The 24,794-nt window shown below is 44.6% G+C and overlaps 2 protein-coding genes across 7 annotated transcripts in view; one reads left to right on the plus strand and one right to left on the minus strand.

Moving 5' to 3' along the window:
* On the plus strand, positions 1–20,693 carry LOC147234998 (electrogenic aspartate/glutamate antiporter SLC25A12, mitochondrial-like). Of its 4 annotated transcripts, none has more exons than XM_086145752.1 (18): positions 1–139; positions 708–761; positions 2,548–2,690; positions 4,325–4,440; positions 6,166–6,305; positions 9,138–9,284; positions 9,472–9,610; positions 10,909–11,002; positions 11,983–12,067; positions 13,222–13,303; positions 14,705–14,863; positions 15,778–15,830; positions 16,073–16,153; positions 17,905–18,045; positions 19,224–19,362; positions 19,592–19,750; positions 19,930–20,020; positions 20,101–20,693. In XM_086145752.1, the coding sequence occupies exons 1-18, from the start codon at positions 128–130 to the stop codon at positions 20,306–20,308; spliced, it is 2,043 nt and encodes a 680-aa protein (XP_086001878.1). In that variant the 5' UTR covers positions 1–127; the 3' UTR covers positions 20,309–20,693. The 4 variants fall into 4 exon arrangements, with proteins under 4 accessions (XP_086001878.1, XP_086001880.1, XP_086001879.1 ...); XM_086145754.1 differs by having other exon boundaries at positions 105–147; XM_086145753.1 differs by lacking the exon at positions 1–139 and adding an exon at positions 494–630.
* LOC147234999 (dynein, cytoplasmic 1, intermediate chain 2a) overlaps positions 20,585–24,794 on the minus strand; it is a 20,039-nt gene continuing 15,829 nt past the window's right edge. For all 3 annotated transcript variants that reach the window (XM_086145757.1, XM_086145756.1, XM_086145755.1), the window contains 3 exons: positions 24,233–24,373; positions 23,174–23,299; positions 20,585–21,523 (listed from right to left, as the gene is read on the minus strand). In XM_086145757.1, the coding sequence (XP_086001883.1) occupies positions 21,410–21,523; positions 23,174–23,299; positions 24,233–24,373 (381 nt within the window). In that variant the 3' untranslated portion in view covers positions 20,585–21,409. The remainder of the gene's footprint in view (positions 21,524–23,173; positions 23,300–24,232; positions 24,374–24,794) is intronic.

The raw sequence follows: 24,794 nt of genomic DNA on the forward strand, positions 1-24,794 counted from the left end.
CGTCACGCCACCCTGTAGACAGAAAAGGACAATGTTTGTCCGGCCCTAGCTTAGCGTCCCGGCAGCCGGCCCGTCCTGTCATGCCCAGCGCGTGCGCCTCTTCACTGCGGCTGACGTCACACCCAGCATGGCGGTCAAGGTGACTCCGTCAGTACTTCTTATGAGATAATTCACTTTAACGGCGTTTTTTTTTTGTTGTTACGGGAGGACAGCACGGCTTCGGCAATCCGCAACCCCTCTCCCCTCCCATTCTTCTTCTTCTCCTTCTTCTTCTCCTTCTCCGCATCTCTCCACAGGCGCATCTCTGCCGGCCTGGCACAGGCAAACCGGTGCAACGCCGCTGTCATTGCTGTCCTCGGTTGCAGTGTGTGTGTGTGTGTGTGTGAGAGAGAGTGTGTGTGTGTGTGTTAAATCCTTTCAGCTGGAGTGTGTTGTGTTAGTCCGTATGGATCGCAGCACTCTTTCTTCCCCCACTGAGGATGCCGCCGTTTCAGCCGCCCCGGATCGATCCCGCTGAGCGACTGCGTAAAAAAAAAAAAAAAACAACAAAAAAACAAAAACCAAATCAAAGCAGAGAGGCGTCAGCCTGAACTTCACTTTTATTGATCAGCGGATAAAACACTTGCAAAGGTTGCTCGTTGATGATATGCAGACTCTCTATCCATGTAGTGTGTGTTATAGCTAGATCCAACTTGTGTGTGTTGCAGGTGCAAGCAACAAAAAGAGCCGACCCTAATGACTTGAAGGCAATTTTTTTGAAGGTAAGATTTTTTTTTAACCCCCTTCCCAAAAAAAAAAGCTGATTTGCATGAACACCTGTAAACACACAGAAATGGTTTTAACAAATATACTCAAATGATGCAGCCACCGGGGCGTCCTGTCTGTTAACTATTGGTCGACATAGTTCGGTAAAGGTCACAGAAATGCTTCGACTAATTTTGGACCCGCTTCAACATAGAACGTCCCGTGGCCTTGACTTTATGTCCCAGACGCCCAGCATGTCATTGGATTTCTCATTTCCCACTCTGTCCCTTACACTTCGAGGAAAACAAATCACGGCTTTTACTATACGTCTGTTTATCCCCCCTAAACATCATGTTTGGAGTAAAAACTTGCTGAAAGTGCTTGTCTGTTCCCTGCATGCCTCCCCTCCTCTGGAGGAGCGCTGTGTGACTTGCACAAGTTCAGGCGGAAGACTTGATGACTGGATACTGATTCTGACCGGTGAACTATTTCAGGCTGAATGAATACATAATCTCACGATTCTGTAAAGGCAGCGCCAACCGCTTGAAAATAATATTTTCGCTTGTAACATCAGTTCAGCGGGTTGCATGCGAGTGTAACGGCGAAAACACCGGGTGTCAAAGTCTCCTCTCAGGTTTTTTTTTTTTCTGTTTACCTCGAGCCCATTCTGTCACAGCTACGCACAGCCCCACCAGCCTGGCCTTCCTGCTGCCAGTTCATGCAGCGCTTGTTTTTCAAGAGCTATCTTTGTTCCATCTTGAAACCCAACCCAGGCTCTAAAAATGACCTTAACTTGTTGAAGTGTGACTGAGCGCTAAGGGTTAGCACAGCGCTGCCTTTGCTGCCTGCTGCGGTTTACTTCGATCGACTTTGCAACTCACTGCTTTATTATTATTATCAATTTTTTTTTTACTGAAAAATTGCATATTTACCTTTCACCTGCAAATGGCAAATCATTTATTTTCGGTTTAATATCCTTTAAATTATGCATCGAATATCTAGGTCATTCCAATCCATAAGCGGCACCCCTTCACTGTCACTGGATTAACAGGTGGAAAAGATGTGGCCCGAACGCAAACAATGCACTTGAATGCACCGAAACAGCCGGCGGTTTCAATCAGCTGCCCGCTGACCTGCGTGTCATTGGGCAGCAGACAAAGTGTGTAAATATAAGGGTCTGAGCGATGCTCTCAGCAACGCTTTAATGGATGCATAATGGTTAATAGCGATTGAAAGACTCATTTGTTTAAATTTCAGGGCAGGATGCAGGATTCTTCTGGCAGATAGCATTGTTGTGTTGAGAGAGGTCATTTAAACAACTGTGGCCAACTTTGAAATGTTCGTAATTTGAAATAAACAAACCGCTTCTCCGGAATACGTCAATACTGTGCCAATATATCACTGATTGATATCTATTAGTGAAGTTTATAGCAATATTTTCGTCCGGCTTTCACGTATATCTTATATTTTTTGCACTTCGGTGTGATTCTTGTAAATTGTTCTTTTAGCTAATTTCATGTGTTTTCCCTACATGACGCAAAAGACGCTGATGATTTTCAGTGGACACGGTAAATCATTTGTTCTGAGTGAGAACAACAAAAATGTAATTATCTCAATTATCACAAATGTCAATGCAAGGTAAACACACTTGTTATTTATGGCCCAATGCTTATTTTAATTGATTTCAGTCATTGTCTTTCTGTGCATACGGCGTAATTGCTGCTTAACACATTCTTAATCTCGTATGTAGCGAAACCTTTTACGACCTCATTGATTTCAACCGCACCTTTGTCTCCCCCGCAGTATGCCAGCGTGGTGGAGGATGGAGAGCGTTACATGACGCCCAGGGACTTTGTGCAGAGTTACCTGGGTCTGCACACACAACCTCAACACAATCCCAAAACTCTGGAGCTGATCGCCGGTGTGGCCGACACCACTAAAGACGGGTTAGTACCGGCATGTATGTCGGGGCAGCTCTTGTTTTATGAAACTGTCTTAATACGTGAAGGTTTGAGGTTTTCTGGGATTTAAAAAAAGTCATTTTATAAGTATGTCATATTTTGGTATACAGCCTTTCTGATAGCCCTGTTAGAACGCGCACATAAATACGAATTACTTGAAGATGACAGACTTCTACGGCTTTGCACTTTGAACGTTAGGCTGAATAATTTCACAACAACCACTGAAGCGTGGAGTATCGCGTAAAATGAAAGCAGGAATTAATTTATTAATCTTAATCTTATCTCACCTGCAAAAAGCTTTGAGGCCACTTTTCCGACGCCGGACTTCCATCGATGTCACCAGTTTGACTTGTCTCTGTGATATTTATTGGGATAATGACAACGCTCAAATAAAGAGAGTGAGATAAGTGCATAATGCGCTCATGTAATCGTAACCGATTTACATTATATCGTCATTGTTTACCGAGGAAGTGGCTTTATCGCTCGGTTTTACAATTATGGCTGATTTGAAATAGTTCTATAAGGGCAGCCAAATGTCTGTTACAAGCACCTGATCCCAGTCAGATTGCCAAATCGTTCCAGCTCGAGATTCGTTTCAAACATAAAACATCCTGAAATCTTCCAGTAAACCTTTTTTTTTTCCGAACACATGTTCTCATCCGCGTTGGCTCGAAGGTCCGAGCCTCAAATTTTTAATATAATCTGTTTACCAATAATACATACACTTAATTTGTAAAATAAAGAACTCAATATCGTGGAACATAACAGAATTAACATTTAATCCCCGCATTAAAGTGGATGAGAGAACATTTTCGAGATTTGCAATTTCCATGTCAGCGCGAGACAGTTTCAGCTGATCTAATGATAATGATTTGTTTTGACTGGGAGCTCCAGTCCAGCTAGTAAACAGACGTTTCGACGGAACGGTTTTGTCAGTGTCTCTCTCTCTGAGGTCAAAAGCGAACTTTGAAGCTCGGCTGAAAAATCGGATGTGGTGTTATATTACAGCTCCGGTCGGTCTTCTGATCGGTCCCGCCGGCTTCGCTCCGGACAATCCAGCTGGCAGAACACAATGTCGTCAAAGATGCTTGCAACCGGCGAGATTATTCATTATAAGCTCTGCCAGGGAATAGTGTACACTTCCTGCGTGTCCTCAAAAATGACCACGCCTTATTTGAAAATGTTGTGCGCACCAAGCGGATAAGGGAAAGTAAGCTTTCCCTCCAGCTGGAACAATTATCTCACGTTTTTTCGTGCAGAAACCCTTCGCGTTTCGGTGAACCTCGGATCGAAACAGGGGAGAAGTGCATCCGGGTCGGACTCGACAAAATGTCACGTCTGTGTGAGAAAATGCGGCTCGTGAAAACAGGCCCCGATATTTACCGAATACGGGACGAAAGAATCTGTCATTATCTGTGTTATCATGTTTACTTCTTTCATTTAAGCGAATAGACTTGGAACCTGCTGTTGATCTGCAAAGGAGGCGGGGCAGTGACGAAAACCCACAAATGACTCTTCGGCTTCGCTAATCACCACGTTTTCTGTCATGTTAAATGCCTCAGCGTTCTTGTCAATAATCCTTTTCCTCAGTTAGAATTCTTTTCTTCTTGTCCAAACAGATTGATCTCTTTCCAGGAGTTTCTGGCCTTTGAATCAGTTCTATGTGCCCCAGACGCCCTTTTCATAGTTGCCTTTCAGTTGTTTGACAAGACTGGCACCGGGAACATTTCATTTGGTATGTACATGGTGGCTGATATCAGCATGGTGGCGAGTTTGTTGGTGAACGTTTCGCTTAACTACAGGAGAGCAGATGTGATGTTTAACGGGTAGATTTAACAACGCGGTGCAAGAAACGCGAGTGAACTCAGGGAACTCGGACAGAGGAGAGACAGGAATTATACACACCCATTATAAACATCGAAACGGTCCAAAAACATCATAAAATTCAAACTGTCATTAATCAAAAGCTCTCCAAGATATTTAAAAAAGAAACAATTCAGAGGATTAATAGGCAGACCTGTTTGCAGATTAAACCATGATGTCCGTTTTGAAGTATGCAGAGAGTCCAGGGTGCGTTTCTCCACTTCAAAATATGAACATTTTAATATTTGATAAAAAAAAAAGAATCGAATGTCGGAAAATGGAAGGTAATGGGATAATAATCCATTAAAAAAGTGTCCAAATGTGCCGAATTTGATTTTTTCAGAATCCTATTAATGCCCGCAACAGAAAAAAAAGAAAAAGATCATGGGAATGTTGATGTGTGAGACAAAATTAGGATTTTTCACATTTGAATCACTAAGAGTATGCAGGAGAGGAAAAGGCTCAATTTAGGATCCCCAACAATGTGAATGCCTGCAGAATCAACATTAATTAGAGGTTGCCATGGTAATGCCAACTGCTTTGTTTCCAGTGAGCGAAACAACACGTGTGTCCCGACGCCCCTCCCTTTGCACCCCGCCAGCAAGCACAAGATTAAAAGATATAAAAATGAAAGTGTAGAGACGGTAGTCTTGTGATATTCAAGCGTTCTAAAATCCTTTTGTTTCAACAAAAGCAGAAAGTCGTATACGTCCCTGTCGACGTTTAGTAGAAAAAAAAAACCCTCCCAGATTATTTGGTAGGCTGCGCGTGGATAAAGCGTGCCCGCGTTTCGTTCACTACGCAGCCTCGTGTCCTGAAAAATCTGGAAAAACTCAAAAACGCCTGAGTAATTCTTTGTTTGTCACATCGGTTATATCGTCACTGGAAATAATCCGGCGAAAGCCCCGCGGAAAGGTCCTTAGAAAATAAAGAGGGGAAACCCAAACGGATCCGAACTGAGCTGTTTGATTAATGATGTTGACTTGATTCGTGGAAAAGTAACGGTAAAACGTCGGTGATAAATCACCTTGAAAAACAACGACTTTGCATGTAAATTCAGGGCCCGAGGTGCTATCTAGACTTACATGTAACCATGCTTCTCATTTCTGGGCTTCTGGCGTCCACGGAGTATTACAGTATTTCAGATGCCAGCAGCTTTGACTGTTAAGGTTTCATTTGAGGGCAGCGAGCGAGCTGTGTGGAACCTCACATCATAACTAGCTCCATCTGACAGGAGGCGAAATGAATCCAGCATGTCAGAATCCATGAGTTTCAAAAAAAAAAAAAAAAAAAAAAAAAAAGGAGCTGCTGCTCTGCTCTTTCTTTGCAAAGGATCTCCATAAAGGCGCCTGAAATTGAGAGCTGTGCTTATACAGAAAATTTCCTGGATGGACTCAAAACCAGCAAAATGTAAAAGTAGTAGGACTGTCATACAGCCTATTCAGCCGCACTGTCCAAATGGACTCTCGCTTCTACTTTAACAAGGTCTTCTGCAAGCAGACATGAAGATGAGATGTGGACGTTATAATTATGTCTTGCATATTTCCCTCCCCCCACCTGTCTCTTGTTGATGATGATTCACTTCTCGCTCTCGCAGAGAATGTGCGCGACATCTTCAGCCAGACCACAGTTCATCACCACATCCCCTTTAACTGGGACTGTGAGTTCATCAGGTTGCACTTTGGCCACGAGAGGAACAAGCACCTCACCTACACCGAGTTCACCCAGTTCCTGCAGGTAAATGTTTAGGTTTCATTTCAGAACTGATGAGCCGCACAGCAATCTTGAGCTAAAAAAAAAACATTCAAGCAGTCCATCTGCAAGGTCCCTAAAGTCTAAACCAGGGGTGTCAAACTCATTTTGGCCTAATTTGATGTCAAGGGGGGCCGGACCGGTAAAATCATTACTTCGAAATAACACCGAGTTAAAATTTTTCCTTTGTTTTAATGTAAAGGAGGAAATCAGGTAAATTATAAAACTCTTTATATGTAATGAACTGTTCCTCTAAAAAAATACATGACAAATTGATATTAAAAATGAATATGAAAAAATGAAAAATGAAATTACACCCTAAAAATATTGTTGAGTTAAAAGAGAAAATCTTGTCAATCTGGAAAAATTTGCCACTAGAATTTATTAGAAAATTGATTGGTAGCATGTATAAGAGGGTTATAATATTTACAAGGATAATGGTGGCTATTCTGGTTATTAAATCCATTTTTTTAATTTTTGCCGTTTTTTTTGCTATCGTTTTTGTGTTTTTTATAGAAATAAGAAAAGAAAAGATGGTTTTACAAGATGTTTTTTCATCAAAAAATCATTTTGTTTTCAAATTTTGAAGCCAAAAAAAAAATACATTGCAAAGTTACTTTTTCATTTTTTCCTCGCCCTTTTTTTTAACCCACTGTATAAAACTCCCAAGTGCATGTGAGAAAAAACGCGCGGGTCGCACTAACTTGATTTCAGGCACGGCCCCACAAAATGTCATCGCGAGGGCCGCAATTGTCCCAAACCAATGTAAACAGAGGTCACAAATCCATTTATTGGTCTCTATGAAAATTTGCTTCAATACCCAGGACTTTTCTGTCAAACCATCCATTTCCAGAGTAGTTCAGTGGGCCGCATTGAAATGGGAATAAATTTCCAGGCAGATTTAATGTTTCTAACTGAATTTAGTTGATGTGGAAGTAAAAAAATCGCTATAGAAGCGCACGCGCATTGCAATGCATCTGTTTGCTTTCCTTTCTGTATCTGCAAACTATAAGGTGGGCGCATTGTATCGGCCATTAATCCATAATGATATATATATTTTCTATGAATAAGTTTGGTCCACTTAAATTAAACTTTCTGACAGGAGTGAGAATGACCTTTTTGGAAGGCGACATCTCATTTTGACTGAATGTACAAAATACATAGGTTCGATAATCTTTCAAGCGGGGGGATGGAATAGACGAAATAAAAAACATTATACCGTAAATGTTACTTTATCCTTATTGCAACCGTCATAAGTGTATATATAACATATAACAGGTTTTTCTGACAAGAATGCAGTGGGTTGCTCGACACGTCACAGTTGCTTAAATGATGATGTTAAGCGTCTTCTGTCAAAAACATACAGGCAGCTGAAAAATAGCGATGATTTGGAAACTGGAAAATGAAAACCGAATGTTCCGAACCCGGGTGCGTTTCAGTAAGGATTATTTTTCTTCTGGTCCTGATTGCTCATAAGAGGAGCCATTCCCGCTAACTCAATTAACACGGTTTTATAAATGGAGGCTTCGCTAATCCCGACGGCTCGCGCAATTTCCTTTTTTTTTTTTTTCAGTCGTTACACCTCGGGGTTGATGCGCGTGCCCCGGCAAGGGCCGAACCCTCCGTAATGATCACCTGCGATGAGGTAGTCGGTCTGTGACGATGATAAAAGCTGAAGCTCGCTGAGCCTTTTCAGCTGTTGCGCGGCAGCCGTACAATCACGGAGGAACCTGGTTTTGGAATTGAAACCCGTGGTGTGAGACGGCGGCTGGGTGGTCCGGGAGTTAGACAAGCTGGGCTCCGGCTCCACTGCAGTGTGGGATCCCTCAGAGCACTTTGCGGTTTATCATACTTGACTGGGGCTTCCCGCCGCTGCACCAAAGACCCTCGTGCGCGCAGCTTTTCATCTACTCCCAATCGTCGTTATTGTCCGCGCCTCCGTCATGTCCTAGCGCAGCGTTACCGACAACAAGCCAAATGTTTTGTCGTTCGCAGTCCCGGCTTTGCCACCTTGCGGCGGTTATAGTGCAACTGGCAGAGCAGACGTTTTAAAACACCCGCGGCGAGGATCGATGATGTTTGGGGCGCCGTATCGTCACCCCAAAGTTTGCCACTTGAAAGACCCGATAGCCGTCCATGACACCGAGTGTGTGTCATCTCTCAACACCAATCCGCTGTAAATCAATCGCGTTGCTTCTTTCAAGAAATAAACAATCGCAATATTTTAAGAACCAGATCAGACTTGCGATAAAATATAAAAATTAAAAAAAAAAAAGGAGACTTGTCTTGCCGCCCCTGCGACTGGTCAGCGAACTCTTTACGGATGAAACTCCGCCGGTGGTTGTTGATGATGTTATCACAACTGGAGGATAAAGATAAAGTAACAGCCGAACGCCGCAACATCTTTGTTCTGATATCCTCCGATTCCGCAAGATGAGCCTTGACAGCTGACATTGACCCGGGGTCAGACTTCCCCCGCGCCCCCTTCTGATTGCACGCTTGTCATATTGAATCATTTTCCTGCCGACACACCTGCCGGCCGTCTTTTACTAACCGCCCCGCGCTGCTTCGGGATCAGGCTTTCCGGGACATGGTTTCCATTAGTCTCTGGAGAGACAGTTGTGATTACAAAAACCGGCGTCTAATACTGTCACATCTGATGAATTTCCCATCTGCCCAGCACTGATATCATTATTCTTTGTTTTTCCCCAAAGTTCCATTTCACAGTTTGCTTATAATGTGACATTCCTCATTACTGGATCCCACTCTTGGCTTCTTTTATCAGCTCTCATTCTTTTTTTTTCTCTCTTGCTGCAGGAGCTGCAGCTGGAGCACGCCCGACAGGCTTTCGCGCAGAAAGACAAAAACAAAAGTGGCACCATCACCGCCTTGGACTTCAGCGACATCATGGCCACCATCAGACACCACATGCTGACTCCATTTGTAGAGGAGAATCTGGTTTCAGTGAGTTTTTTTTTTTTAAAAGAAAAACAAAAAAGTCGAACGACATCTGTTCGGTGGTTTGAACGACAAAGGGAAGAAACGTCCGAGATAGAAATGAATCCTTTGAGTTAGTTCAAGTGTTATAAAGCAGGTAAAGTCATATGAAGGTGCATACAAGTGCAATAATAGACTTTGGGTCTGTATTCAGGCTGCAGGAGGAAGTACATCCCACATGGTGAGCTTCTCCTACTTCAATGCCTTCAACGCGCTCCTCAACAACATGGAGCTGGTCCGCAAGATTTACAGCACCCTCGCCGGATTGCACAAAGATACACTTGTTACCAAAGGTACCTCTCGGCCGGTCGCGGCGACGTCACCGAAAAATGACTGCGCTTCATCAGATCTGAAATGTAGCTGTGTGATCATGTTTCAACTTTTTTGACAGAATGGTGTGAGTGACCACACAGGGAACATTTTCTGTAGCACTAAATTCCTAAGGTAAATGACAATGTTTAACCCGGTACTCGGATCACTCTTTCCCTACATGTAGATCCATGAAATTGAAACTCACATCTGCTCCCACTTGTCTTCTCTTTTACAACGCAAACAGTCGACGATTCCTCTACTATCGCTACGTTTTCGTGTTTTTTTCCTTCTCGTTGGAGATATTTTAGGTTAAAGGTGTTTGCAAATGCTTCCACGTCGGATTTCTAAACTTGCAACCCGGGGGGGGGGAATTGGAATTCTACAGGTACGCGGCGAACGCCGTCAGTCACAGAGACGGTTGTCTGAGGTCTTTGTCGGGGAAGAAAAAAGTCTTTTCCCCTCTTTCAATTTCAACCATTTTGTTTTCTTTGCCAAAAACCACCCGATGGAGATTGAGTTTCCCAGCGTGCACCGGTGAAGAGCTGAATGCAAACTATACTTCCATAGATGAGCGACGCTGAGTGACCGCGCGAATGCAAATCAAAACATATTTTAATAACTTTTTTCTTTAGCCTCCTAAAAACATCCTGCAGGGCGCACAAAAATGAATTTTCGACACGCGGGTGAGCGATAAGGCTGTTTTCAAACGACTCGAAAAGATTTTCGTTATTGACTTGTTTTCCAAATCCCAACAAAATGCCGGAAAGAGCAAAGAAATTTTCTTTAAAGAAATGAAACACTAAGAAGTTAGTAAAAAAGTAGCGAAAAACGACCCTAAGGATTACAAATAAAAAATAAAGATTTAGTCAAAATGAAGAAGAAATTCACTTAGCGAACATTAACGAGGACTTTGAAAAAATAAATCGTGAAATAATCATTCCATAAAATCGATAAAATGAGTAAAATCTGCACTGATCTTTTTATATTTGGATGCGACGGCCGTGCATCCGGGCGTCACAAAGACCCGAAAATAGGTAGAACTCTCCATCTATTGTGACACCGAATCCAACGTGGGATGGCGTTTGCAAATACTCTCTAATACCATTCCTGTGTAGGTCTTTTTTTTTCCCTTGACGTGCCTAACTCCTCTATATATTTGGTGCAGTGCTTCCTGTCCAACTCCAGTGCTCTGAGGTTTTGCACTGAAAAAAAGTTGACTGATTGTGCCTCCCCTGACTCCGACCCACCCCCCCAACCCCCCTTCTGTCTCTCATTGTAGAGGAATTTGTCCATGTTGCAAATAAGTTTGGTCAAATCACCCCGATGGAGATTGATATCTTGTACCAACTTGCTGGTCTCCACTCTCACTCCGGGTGAGTCCTGTTTTAGATCACAATGTCTTACTTTGTCCTCCTTTCCAGACGCGGTTTCCCCAAATCACCTTTTATAGACACATGAATGTTGAATATTATCCAACTGTTATTTCCTTGTTTATGACAAAAGCGGATACGTGACTTTACAACCAACTACGGATCAAAAATATGGAGGCAGGGAATTGGGAGACCATGAAAAGCATTAAAATCTGGGAAAAGAAAAAAACAAAACACGACCGGAAGCCTTTTACACGAAAATTGCCTGAGAAAATATGAGTGAAAAATCCCCTTCTAAAATTGAGTGAAAAAAAAAAATCAAAAATAACAGATAGGAGATCAGCAAAAAATGCTCCAAGCTAGCATTAAGAAAACGTTACTTTTCTTTATTTTCTTATAATATCTCAATAAATATTTAGTCAGGTTATGGGTTGTATTTAAAAGGTTCGCCTGTCGATTCTGTGTGCGTTATCATTTAAGTGATATTAAACTTGTCCACGCTAGCTGATATGTGAGTTTCCCCAGCCCGGATGATATCCCGACAATGCAACGATAACCTCGAAATAATGTGACTTTAATTTATTTCCTAAATTGCCCGGCCTTATGCTCCCGTGAGTGAAATAAATGTGATTGCTCGGTTTATTGGTTGTACAGACGCCGTTACTGCCTGTTCGCTTTAACAGCGTGTGGCTCCACGCTCTGATTTACTAGACAAACATAAAACCTGGAAATGCACTTTATGATGAGTTAGACCACTGGGGAGTGTTTTCGTAACAAAGCACCCATTTACTCGTTCGCACCGCGGGCGCTCGTCCAGCTTTGTTTGTCTGTTGTTTCTATAAGCCCAAGTTGAAGTTCGCAGGAACTCGCCGTTATATGCCAGTAAAAAAAGGTCGGGTGGAAAATGTTACATCACTGGAACCCCCCCCCCCCGCGCTTTTTCCTGGCCTAACTCCTTCCCTCCCCTGCTGTTGTGTACGAAGGCGGCTCAACCACGCTGACATTGAGAGGATAGCCCCGCTGGAAGAAGGAGCCATGCCATACCACCTCGCTGAGGCCCAGAGAGAGGTAGCCTGATTGACTCCTCTAATACACCTCACATCCTTCTGGCTTTTATCAAAGCCTTTCCTCTTTTCCCCTCTGCTTCCTTCTCAGAAAGGAGCAAAAGAGGGAGCCTGTTCAGGGAGTGAATTAGCAGAGTGCCCATGTTTTTCTCCCCCTGTGAAGTGCATTACTTAAACTCCCAGATAAAAGTACGCCAATTATAGTTACAGAAGAGGAATGGATTGTTGCGTTGCTCCTCTCCATGAAAGGCTCTCCCCCTGTTTTATTCGCCATCCCCACACACACACGCACACACACATCCATTGCAATCACGCATCTGCAAAGCTAATAAGACGCTTTTATCAACGCGGGGCTCGGGAGCCTTTTGCGAAGCGTGCTAATGGCGGGAGGGGAGTGGGAGTCAAGGTGGATGTGAGGGAACAAAATACTTCCTACTTCCGCTGGATAACGTGTTTCTATCAGGCTGTGGTCGAAAGCCCGGGCGCTCCGGGGACGGCTCAAGGGGTCCGGAATCCGATAGCTTCGGGGGGGGGGGGACGGGGGGACGGACGCCGCAATTCCCAGGCATGACCACGGTGGAAGTGGGCTAATTGTTTTCAAGCTTTGATCACGACCTGGATCGTGATAGCATGCAACGCCGCGGACGCATCTGGGAAGAGGAAGAAAGAAATCTGCCCCTTCTCGTCTGGTCTGGAAGAAGTTACTCACCGCCTCGACGTGCGCGCGCTCACTCCTTACCCCGGGTCTCTCGCACAAACCGAGATATTCCATGTAGATGCTTATCTGGACATGGAAAAGGCTTATGGGGGTTAATCTGTTTGCCCCACCAACAGCGACCGCAACCCCCGCTTTCAACTTTAAACAACAAGATTGTAGAAATAAAGCCAACACTCCAGCTTTTAGTTTCCCACACGTAGCATCTTACGATGCCGTGGGATCTTTTAGTCTCTGTACCAGCCTGTGACATTTAGTATCGGCCGCTGATGAAGCCGACATTCTGTCCTGACAGATCCACATACCACCAACCCCCCCCCCCTCCCCACAATGTATCTGATTCTCTATAGTTTAATACCCGGGGGCCGATTCATGGCTACCGCCGCGATCCCCCGTCTTTCTGCAGATTAATTTGACCGCCGGTATCTTTTTCTCTCGCGCAGCACGCTCACGAAGCACACCGGCCCGTCTGGCTCCAGGTCGCGGAGTCTGCCTACAGGTTTACCCTGGGCTCAATTGCTGGAGGTGAGTGACATGTCTGCCGCGGAGCCCCCGGGCCGGCCGAGGGGTAACTTTAGCCGACCAGACCGGCAGGCCTGGAGCCCGGGGGCTGACCATTGTGCGGCGGTTGACGGGAGGGGGGTTGGTTGTGTGTGTGTGGGGGGGGGTGCGGAGGGGCCGTCATGTGAGGCTCCCGCATTGTGCCTCGGTGCCACCGGTGGCTCCAGGCTGTCGTTGGAGCCGCGGCTCGGGAATGACACAAATCTTCCGGAACCGCTCTCCGGAATCCCCGTCTAATTACACCGGGAGGAACTGATACGAGGAACCTCTGACATAACCGCCCCCAAGATAGGGAACAGGCGCTCACTCTGTGTGTGTGTTAGCGTGGACAAATGTGTGTGTGTGTGTGTGTGCGTGTCCATCAATCCATCCATCAATCACCACTCTTCGCCGGACAATTCACACAGGCTAGCAGAGGTGTGTGTGTGTGTGTGTGTCTCTGTAGGCATAAGGAAGCCGCCATGTGTTCCTGGTGTTAATGAGCTGTTTATCACCCTCTGCGCCGATCGAGCCGCTTCGCACGTTGCAGGAAAGAATCATCTCAGCGGCCTTTGATGGCTGAGAAGATGCGGCGAGCGGCGCGCAAATTGCTCCCCGCCACGTTTCTCCTCTATTACTGAAACTTCTTCCTCAGATCTGCAGAACTTATGCACGGAAAAAGAAAAACAGCTCTATCGGCTTTGGTCGTTGCGGCCCTCACAACACACAGCGATGTAGTAACAATCTGATTTTACTTGTTTTTTGGAATCACGTTAAAAGGAATAGGAACGGTAATAACGGTGTGATGTTATTTTGATTATTTCAGGATTTTTTTTCTGTGAATCCATGAATTGATTATTGTATAAAAAGTACAAAATGGAATCAACGGTTAGATCAGCACACCTCAAATGTATAGAACCTTAAGGTAAATATAGGTAAAGATAATGTCAACAGATGATGCTGAGTTTGGAGTGTAAACACTGGTTTCTCAGACTGAAACACAAACTGATTCCTGTTTTCAATTCATCAATCATGAAACACTGCAGCCGTACAAAAAATAAAAAAATTAAAAAAAAAAAAGGCTGAATTTGACATTTTTCAGCTCACTGAATTTCAGCCCATTATTTTTCCACGTGAATTCATCACTTGCAGTCTGCCGCCCGATGATACGCAGAGCTATAACACAGTTTCGTGCGTCTGCAAATTCAATTTTTTTTAACTGAAGCGTCAATAGAAATACCCATTGTTTTTGTACTAAAAGAATTGGCTGTGAAATCTGCACATGTAAATATTTTGGTATTTATACAACGTGTATTGTGCCAGGGTGATTAGAAGCACAGAGAGCAGGGGTTCATTGTGTGTGTGTGTGTGTGTGTGTTTTTATAGCCACCGGTGCCACAGCTGTTTACCCCATTGACCTGGTGAAGACACGCATGCAGAACCAGCGCTCCACAGGCTCCTTCGTGGGGGAACTCATGTACAAGAACAGCTTCGACTGCGCAAAGAAAGTGCTCCGTTACGAGGGTTTCTTTGGCTTCTACAGAGGTAATCCACCGCCGCACTTATTAGCGATGGCCGACATGTGCGAACACAAATTGCCCGACGTGAAAGCATCAGGACGTGTTAGGGTGCTAATGTCAGCAGCATGTAGAGCTAAGTGATACCAGGAACCGTAGCCCTTCTGCTGAGGCGAACACGGCGGCGGCGGCGGCGGCGGCGGTCTGCCGTTGAATTTGGGTTATCTCGGTACCCGGGCAGAGCTCCCGCCAAAATGAAAACACCCAAGAGAGTTCGCGTTCCGGCTTTGTCCGAGCCACGCCGCCTCCGACCGAACGGTGATATCGGTGCCGAGGGCTCTTAGTACACAACGCTTCTCCCCTCAGGCGGTTTACGTGAAAGAAGTCAAGACTGCCATCTACTGCTACCTCCACTGCTGCAGCTCTTTGTTGTTGTCATCCGCTTCCCTTCCTCCCCTCTTGCCCAGAATAAGAAAGGCGATTGCCTCAGAGACAGACACGCTCTACCGTATTCTGGCCGCATACCTGCAACAGTCACTCAGCAGCTCCTTCAGAAGTCTATCTGGTTTGATGAAGGACAGACGGAGAAACAGTACAACGGTTATTGCCACTCTAGTGGCCGGCCTCCCTTCCCCGATCTCGCCTGTGACCACACAGCCCCGTCTGTTCTCACCAACAGCGCGATCGGGCTTCAATCGAGCTGATCCCTTATGCAGCGTCGTCCCTTAGACTCCTGTTCGTTTTGAATGAGGCCATTGTGTTCGGCCGTATCAGACGTATCGCCCACATCTGTAAATATTTATGGGTTTGTTTTACGCGTAGCGGAACCCCGCTCGAGCTGTCAGCGTGCAGTCTTTCGACAGTGACGCGCGTTAATGTCAAGTTGGACTTTGTCTCTGTGAGTCAGGTATTCTAATGGCATCTATGAATAATATTTTGCAGGTCTCATCCCGCAGCTCATCGGTGTTGCTCCGGAGAAAGCTATCAAACTCACGGCAAGTCATTCCGCTGTGTCGCGCAGAGTGTTGGAAAAGTTGCTGTGAATGAAAAAACATGCATAGTGCATAGAAGGAGTGCAATCTTCGCAATCAAGACGCAACTCCAACCACAAGTTAACATTAATGCCCTGCTATCACGATCGGGATTGTGTCTCTACTCGTTTTTTTTTTTTTTTTTTCCTTGATGTCTTCACCCCCAAACCCCTTTTTTTTTTTTTTTTTTTTTTTTTTTTTTTTAGGTGAATGATTTTGTCAGAGACAAGTTCACCGGGGAAGACGATACCATCCCTCTGCCTGCAGAAATTCTGGCTGGTGGATGTGTAAGTGTTGCTTCAGGCTGGGCTGCACATTCAAAATCATGCAAAGGAGCAAATGAGTTATGTACATTAAAAAAAAGAAAACAATAATTTTGACATGATAATTTCTACTTAATATTTTTATAGATCAATTCTGGTTTGTCATTAAGTAAAAATCCCTACATTCATTCGGAGCTTTCAAATGAACCCCACACTATTCCATGTGTATTTGTAATACATGGAGGAATAAATTATATTATATAATATATATTGCTTTTGTAACTTACTTGCTTCTTAACACATTTATTTAAAGTCCAACTATTAAATCCCACGTGCACATACGCAGCTCTTTTAATTGGTTTTCTAGAGAAATAGAAAGGTATGTTAAAAAAAATAGTCATCTTTACCAAACCCAAAGAAGTCGTTCTATATCATCATACGATTCGGGTAAGATATATCTTAATGTTATCTTAGTACATTTTCACATTGTTATGAGTTTATATTTCTATTCTGTGTGACTGATGACCTTTTCTAAAATAATTTCCCTGAAAATGAATTCTTATACGAGGGGCTTTATTTCTCAAATCCCTCTTTCGGCTCTATTTTCCACGTTTATGTTTCGCTTCCTTTTTTTTTTTTGTTTGTTGTTTTTTTTTTTTAGATCTTCATTGATATAAACAGTTTGTGATTCACCGGCTGCAATTCCGTCTCCGCGCGTAGCTGCGGCGAAGTCAAACAAGCGGGCCACAGAGCAGAGCCTGCAGGTTGCTCACAGAGGAGCGGGGGTCTGCGGGGTCGTGACCTCTGTCAGAGTGTAATTGGAGGAGAGGCCCTGGAGGGGTCCTGGATGAAGCTGGGTCTCGCTCAGTGTGATTGAGTTTGACAGCGCGGTGCATACCTGAGGCCCTGGTTCGGTGCCGGCCCGCAGAGACTTACGTACGGGTCTCTAAAACAGAGCTGATTTCTAAGGACGCGTCCCATAATGTTAATTTGGCTTCTTTAATGCGGAAGGGGCCGCGCCTCGCGTTGCTCCGGGAGAGCCTGCCAAATTATCACTCCCTTCAAAAGGAGTGAACTGAAGAAGATAAAGGAAGGGGCCGGAGGGGGGGGGGGGGTGAGAGAATCGATCTCCGGGCAGCGGATATTCCCCCTCCGCTTTAAAAATGACAAAAAAAAAAAAAACGCCAGAGCTTTTTTTAGCCCCTTTCCTCGGATGTTTACAGATAATGCCCCCTCCCCGACTGTCACCGGCAGCCTTTCTGGGGCCTGATTAGATTCGAGGAGGGTGATAAATGCGCCCGAGTCAGAGGGTGCTCCGCCTCGGGGCATCGCTCGCCCCGGACCCCGAGCCGTCCGGGTGATTCAGCGCTCTCCCCCTGGGAACGAGGGTTGGGTTTGGGAAGTGTGCGGGGCGAGGCCAGGCTGGGCCGCTCACCCTGCCACGGGGGTCGCCTCGGGGGAAGCGAGAGGGCAGAGGGCCAGTGCCAGGGTCACAGCCTCCCAACCATGAAGCCGGGGCTTCTCCTCACCCTACGCCTGTCCTGACCCGACCCCGGTCATTTTCCATCAATGCCTGCCTTTTTCCTCCTCCCGCCAAGGCCGTTCCCTGACGATAAGAAATCCCGTCGGGGACAAAAAGTGTCTTTGTGTTAAAGTTTACTGAGATAATTTGAAAAGTCCTACTAGAGAGAAATGCTTACACATCATTAGCGGAAGGGAAGGGGCGAACGACAGAACTCGGACGCTCATGGTTTTTGTCTCGCTGTGTCCTGCAGGCCGGGGCGTCCCAGGTGATTTTCACCAATCCTCTGGAGATTGTTAAGATCCGTTTACAGGTGGCCGGAGAGATCACCACAGGTCCCCGGGTCAGTGCCCTGAGTGTTGTGAGAGACCTGGGTTTCTTTGGCCTCTACAAGGTAGGTCATCACCTCTGCAGCGCCGTGACCCCTGCAGCGTCAAAACCAATGTTAATTGTCTATTAATAGCGTTGCAATGCAAGAATTCTACGAACACATTTGTATTTGTTGTTCACGGCCCATGGAGTAACACTATGTTTGATGCATCAATTACAGAAAACTTATTTTCTGGTTTTGCCCGGAAAAGCAGTATATACACGGTCTGCATTTGCCAGCGCCACGACGATGAAAAGTTATTACAAAATAGAATTGACTTCAACCATTTTGACGTTTGTCATTATGGGTTTCAATGAAATCATTATATTGCGGTTTACAAAAAAAAAAAAAAAAAAAAAAAAAAGGAGATGTATCCGTATGAGTTATCAGCCTGATGAGTCGTAATATATCAGGATATTGGATTATGTGCGACATATCCACTGTCGTGCATTCCAAGATGAATTGCTTTACGTAAAACAATTTTGGTTTCGGCTAATGAAAAGCTATAATTTTACAAAAATGGTTTATTTCTTTTTTTCTCGGGTGCTCGAGCGAACGCTCATTGCGTTAACGTTTACTTTGCGCTAATGTTGCACATTCGAAGTTAACTTCATGTGTGCACAAAGGCATAATGGAGATCAGGATGTGAAATTTGGAGATCAAATCTAAGATCATTTAAGATGACTGTTAGCAATTTTCCAAAACAGTGTTGAACATGCATAAAGAGCGGTGGGCATGAACCCACAGAAAATTAGCGAGGGATTATACTTTGCTACCGGTCCTTTCCAGATCCCTGTGGGTTTACTTATAGCTCAAATCATGTGTTCATCGTCCATATTTTAATGAGTAGCAGGCACCATGTGGCTCATAAAATAAATAAATAAATAAATAAATAAACCTTCACAGACTTCTTCTTGGCAGAAGCAGAAGAAACAGCGGGTCTATGTCAGCGCGGTGTGCGTGCGTGCGTGTGCGAGCGTGTTTGCTTGATGGATTTCTCTCTGGAGGCCCACTTCTGCAGCCCCGCTTGGAGATCTTTGCCTCTTGTCATCAACACTAAAGCCCCCTGAAGGTTAAATAAGACAGCTCCCAGACCGCTTAATCCTTGAGACAAATGCCGCCCGCGCAGGAGCTCCGCCGCGACGTCCGCGTATTTAAAACGATCTTTTTTTTTTTTTGTTTTTTGTGTTTCTCTCTGGTAGGGGGCAAAAGCCTGCTTCCTGCGTGACATCCCCTTCTCCGCCATATACTTCCCTGTTTATGCCCACACGAAGACTAAACTCGCAGATGAGGACGGAAGGCTGGGGGCGCTGCAGCTGCTCACTGCTGGAGCCATCGCAGGTAACAAAACATCTGGAGGTTTTGCCGCTCTCCGAAATGCATCCCCCCCCCCCCCCTTTCCCGCCGCAGCCCACAATACCCCGCCTTTATATACGTTGCTGTCACACTGTACTATATAGCTATACCTATTCCAGGCCCTGCGTGATGCTGAGGCTGGGATGTCGGAGCATGACGCCATCTGCACATAGTGAAAGCGCTTCATTATGTATGTCGCCAATTGTCTCCCAAGGCGTACCGGCAGCATCGCTGGTGACCCCTGCCGATGTCATCAAGACCAGGCTCCAGGTGGCAGCCAGAGCGGGCCAGACGACCTACAGCGGAGTCATCGACTGTTTCAGGAAGATCTTGAAGGAGGAAGGGTTCAGGGCGTTTTGGAAGGGCGCGGGAGGTAGATGCAAACACACACACACACACACACACACACACACACACACACACGTGCATTCTTGTTTCCCAGAAGTGGTTTCATGACTTGGAACAAGGCTCTCTGTGGTGGCTGTAATTGTGTAGAAGCCACTGAAGTAATATTAAATCCCACATTGTAATTTTCAAACTACCCTCCATTAGCTCGGGTCTTCAGATCGTCACCGCAGTTCGGCGTAACCCTGGTGACCTATGAACTGTTGCAAAGGTGGTTTTACATTGACTTCGGAGGCCAGTAAGTACCACTTGCAGGAGCGTGTGCCACTTACTCGTCTCATGCAATTCACCGTGCCCCCGATCTAACTCTCTCCTCAGTCGCCCCGCGGGTTCCGAGCCCGCTGCCAAACCCACAATCGCGGACCTTCCTTCTGTGACCGCAGACCACGTGGGCGGCTACCGTTTGGCTGCCGCAACCTTTGCAGGCGTGGAGAGAAAGTTTGGTCTGCATCTCCCCAAGTTTAAACCTTCCGGAGGAGAAGGAGAGAAGCCGGACGAGTCCAAAACGGAGCCGCGGGCCCCGTGAAGTCACTCGCCGCGACCGTGAAGCTGCACGCTCGAGTCGTGATGTTGCCTCCAAAATGCTTATTGAACCGCGTTTCAAAGACGCGCATAAAAGAGCGATTGTCTTACTTTGAATGCTGCATGAGAACTGCTTTCCGTGTTCTGCTTGCAAAGCTCACACAACTACATTGTACATATTGTACTCCTCTAAAGTGGTACATTATGGAATAATGTTTTGAGCGTTGAGCAATAGCCGTGGCCTGCATGTGTCAAGTTATATTTCAGAGACACAAGGATGTACAGATGTTTTCAAAGTGTTTATTTTGAAATCACAGCCAGGGGTCTAAGGAAATAATAATTTAAATGTATTTATTGTATTTTACTGAAATAAATCATTTCAAAGTGTGTGTTCCCATAGTGTGAAAAATACATTCTCGAATTTGACATCGGGCTTTATTATTGATCACAGAGCAGTTACAGCAAACATGATAATCCGATACACCGAGGATAATCCGCAAATCTCCGATCTAACCGTTTGCGTAGATTGAGAGGAAAATGGTACGCTATATAGAATATACAAGTGGAAAGGATTTGGGAAATGTCATCATATAACAAATGATGGGCGATTTAGGACACAGTCTTAAGGAGGAGATGACAACATGGCTTCAGTTATGAGATGTTTACATTCCAGGATGTGTGAAGTCATGATAGTTTTGTGACAAGAGTACGCTGAGGACACAGGGAGACATTCTATTTGGCTTTCAGAACTCAAAAAAATTTAAGGCCCATGTTAAAATGCCCCAAAAAAGAAGACTGGATATTGCAACCGAGTTAACAAAAATGAAACATTTTAAGGCATCTGGTAGAAAAAAGTACATCTGTTTGGTGAATATAGCTCTGTAATGGTGTCCGAAGTTGATAGCCGTGACGTCCGTGTTATTCCAAGGAATACTGGAAGATCACTTGTTTGCAAAGGATGATGTCCATACTTCTTTTCTTTCCGATCGAAACGTCTCCCCTCCGGTGTCATGTTGCCATCACATCTCTTGCCTCCCGACAGAACAGGGCCGATATCCAGAAGCACGCCGATGGTCCCTTGAGCGCCGCGTCCGCGGTGTTGAGATCAAGCGGCCAGGCGTTGGGCTGCCAGCTCCTCAGCGTCATCTCTGTTCTCATTGATCTCCGCCAGCGTGCGGACAAAACGGGTCCACTCGTCATTTCGCGGCACAGCGATTTGCTGAAACGGGGTTGGATGGAGGGTGGGGGGGTAGGGTGGACGACACAACAGGGGCATGACTCACATTTCAAGGAGCCTTTGCCTTGAGAAGCTCTATATGAAAGCAGCTGTACTTAAAAAAAAAAGTTAGGCCTCATTGCAAAAGGCTTCTGTTGTTCTGACAGCCTGCCAAGGAATCACTGAAATGAAAGCATTAACACCTTCATTGCCGTTGATCCACGTGCGCCTGGTGTGAACGGTTCAGGTCGCAAAGTGTGTGAGAGCTAAACCGGGCCCTCGGGTCCGCTGGGAGCAACAACCCGACCTTCCCATCCCTCACTGTGACATGCTGGTGTCTGGGGCGGTGGGGATCGTGTGCTGCGGGATTATTTTCAAAATGAAAATGAAATAATCACATACTGATTGGGCCTATTAGTGGATGTGTGCTGATGGCATTTGTAATCATTTATCCCCATCTCACTTTTCTATTTTAATTGAAAATTTTATTTTAATCATTGTCTAACGTCACATGCTACTTTAAATTACAATTTCTATTATGTTCTTAACCTCTAACTGGTTTTATTTTGCTGAACAAATACTTTTTTTTTCCCCACTGTTGAGCAGTGTGTGACTGCTTGGATGGTCAGATAGGATTTAACACATTTAAATCTCAACTTTTTCTTTTAAGAGCTGCACAGTGTCTTGCTTTTTTTTTTTTCCTCTTTTTTTCCCGTAACAGGGTACAAAGACCAGTCGCGAATATGTTGGTTATGTGTCAGCCGACCACAAAGTTGCCTAGAACTTAAGCGAAATCATCTATTACTAATCCTTTCCGGATACAAAATGGCAACTAAGTGTGTGATTTGGTCATGGAAGAATTTCAACCACAGGAACAATAACTCAAACAGCAACCCTGTGTATGTTTGTTTGTGTGTGTGTGTGTGTGTGTGTGTGTGTGTCTGTGTGTTGAAAAATTAATGACAACAGAGTTACAGAACATTTTGTGGCTAGACTGACTGTTTTGTGCTGCTTGAATAAGACAAACACTGGAACACTGCAGAAGAAACACTCGCTGTTGTTAATGTTGACTAACGTTAGCAGATGTGTTTACTTTAAAACTTCAACTGGGGCCGGTCGTATGAGAAATGGGATTGGGTCTCACGATGCGGCGCGCTCGTATTTTTTGGAGCACGGGGCCGCGGCGGCTCGATTTGACCGATCTCGGGACTACGTTGTAAGGAGACACCGAAGATGAAGTCAACCTTTCGGATTAAAAAAAAAAAAAAATGCTTCGAGCGACTCGAACACTCAAAATACCTTTGTATGAGTCACACATACATGGAGCTGGATGTCTGGAAATCTGCAAAAGAAACTTCAGGCAAAACCTCATCTCACTGACTTATCTCTATTAAGCTCTTTAATGGAACTGGACTATAATGGACGGATACAACTATTTCTGATTTACTGAATTCCCCTATAATGGGAATGAAACCAGTTCTGGTTCTAGATTAGACCTGGTTTTACTGTATTGCACATTTGAGGTTTCTAGTCCAAATGACCTTTTGAGCTTAATCAAATCTTTAAGCTAGATCATCATCTCTGGGTGCACATTTAAACTTAAACCCTGAATAACAAGAAATAGCAAGTGTCTTTTTTTTTTTTTCCCCTCACCTCTCCGACATCGTAGACCAGAACGCGTCCATCTGAGTCTCCGACGGCGATTTCTTTGCCAGAATGAGCCCATCGGATCCTGTTGAGAGCAGTGTTGCCCTCCACGGTGATGCTGGCCGTGGGGACCTGAAACAATAACAGCACACTTAAAGTCAGCAGCGAGATCACACCGCGCCACCCGTCTCCTGCTTACACTTGTATAACTTATACCTGAATGCTGTATTGTAAAAGTTACATAATAAAAGTAACAAGAGAGTCCTTGAGAAAGACACTGGTGACCCTGTTGCCTCTGAGCTCTTTGGCACCATCAACAGCAGCCTCCTGCCTTCATCTGTGCACAGATTACCAATTCTGAATGACCTTGCCACCGAAATATCAAATAACACCTATCAAATCTTTCCTTAATTTTTTGGTATACAGAAATTAGTATAAGATAGGAAAATTTATACCAGGAGAGTATAAAATGTGAATTCATTAAATATAATATAGTATGACAGATTTTAAATTTCAAATGGCTACAGGAAAGTGATGTTTTTCCGTTTTTTTGACAGACTAATCGTAATTCAAGTAGTTGTTGGATTTTTTTTAAAGTAAATCGTTTTATCTCACCATTTGCTGATTACTCAATAGGTCATCCCATTTCCCATAACTTAAAACTGAGGTACGTTAACTCGGAAAAAATGTGACAGGCAAATTTGCGAAATATTAAATGACAAAATAGATGTATTCTAAAATAAAAAAAGGACAACAAAAAGATCTGGTTGTCATCTTGGAAAATAAAATAAATACTATTTTTGGTATTATAAAAATCCACAATACCACAGTGCACTTAGGTGATAGTCAAGCTAAACACACATTGCCGAACAAAAGACGAACAAAAAGGTTGACGGTTGATTAAGTGACTCGAAAGTCAATTTGCGATAAGTTGATTGATCAGATCAGGTTATTTTTAAAGAGGCGCTGCTCAAATTCTCAAAATTACTGAAAGATAATCTGAGTTGTGGCTCGATTATCTCCACAGAAATGACTCTCGGAACAGTACGGACAGGAACCATGTACCTCGGTGTCATTATTGAGGTTCCACAGGTCGAGATGGCCCACGCCGTCCACACAGGCGAACAAAGAAGGATGGGTCGGTGACCACATGACGTCGTACACGTAATCGGAGTTATCCTCGAATGAGTAGAGCGGCTTGTTGTTCTGCAAAAGTACAAAGCGGGTTTTGTCACACGATCACATTTCGACAAAACAGATATTGATCTCTGTCTATGAATAGACATTTAAAAAGGAAAAGAATACAAAGGCACACCAGAAAATCAAACGTGTCTATTGAGTTCAAACGTGTTTCGGGTTTTTTTTAAAGTTTCATCTGACTCCTTAATCTATTGACACCAATCGCTCACATTTCAGCTCTCAGATTAAGATTTGGATTCCTTTGTGTGGAAAAAGTTCATGTTTGGATCGCTTCTGATATAAAGCCGGTACCTGACCCTTCGCTTCTCATCACTCCTCTGTCCAGTCCTGACAATAATCGAGCGGACTCGGGGTCTTTTGGTGTGAAATAGAGCACACGCGTTATTTCCAAAAATGAATTTTCAATGAGATCCCAAGTTGAGAAATA

Source organism: Fistularia commersonii, chromosome 4, assembly GCF_037954325.1.
Source record: "Fistularia commersonii isolate RoL2024-O1a breed Wild chromosome 4, RoL_Fcom_v1.0, whole genome shotgun sequence".
NCBI classification, from domain to species: domain Eukaryota; kingdom Metazoa; phylum Chordata; class Actinopteri; order Syngnathiformes; family Fistulariidae; genus Fistularia; species Fistularia commersonii.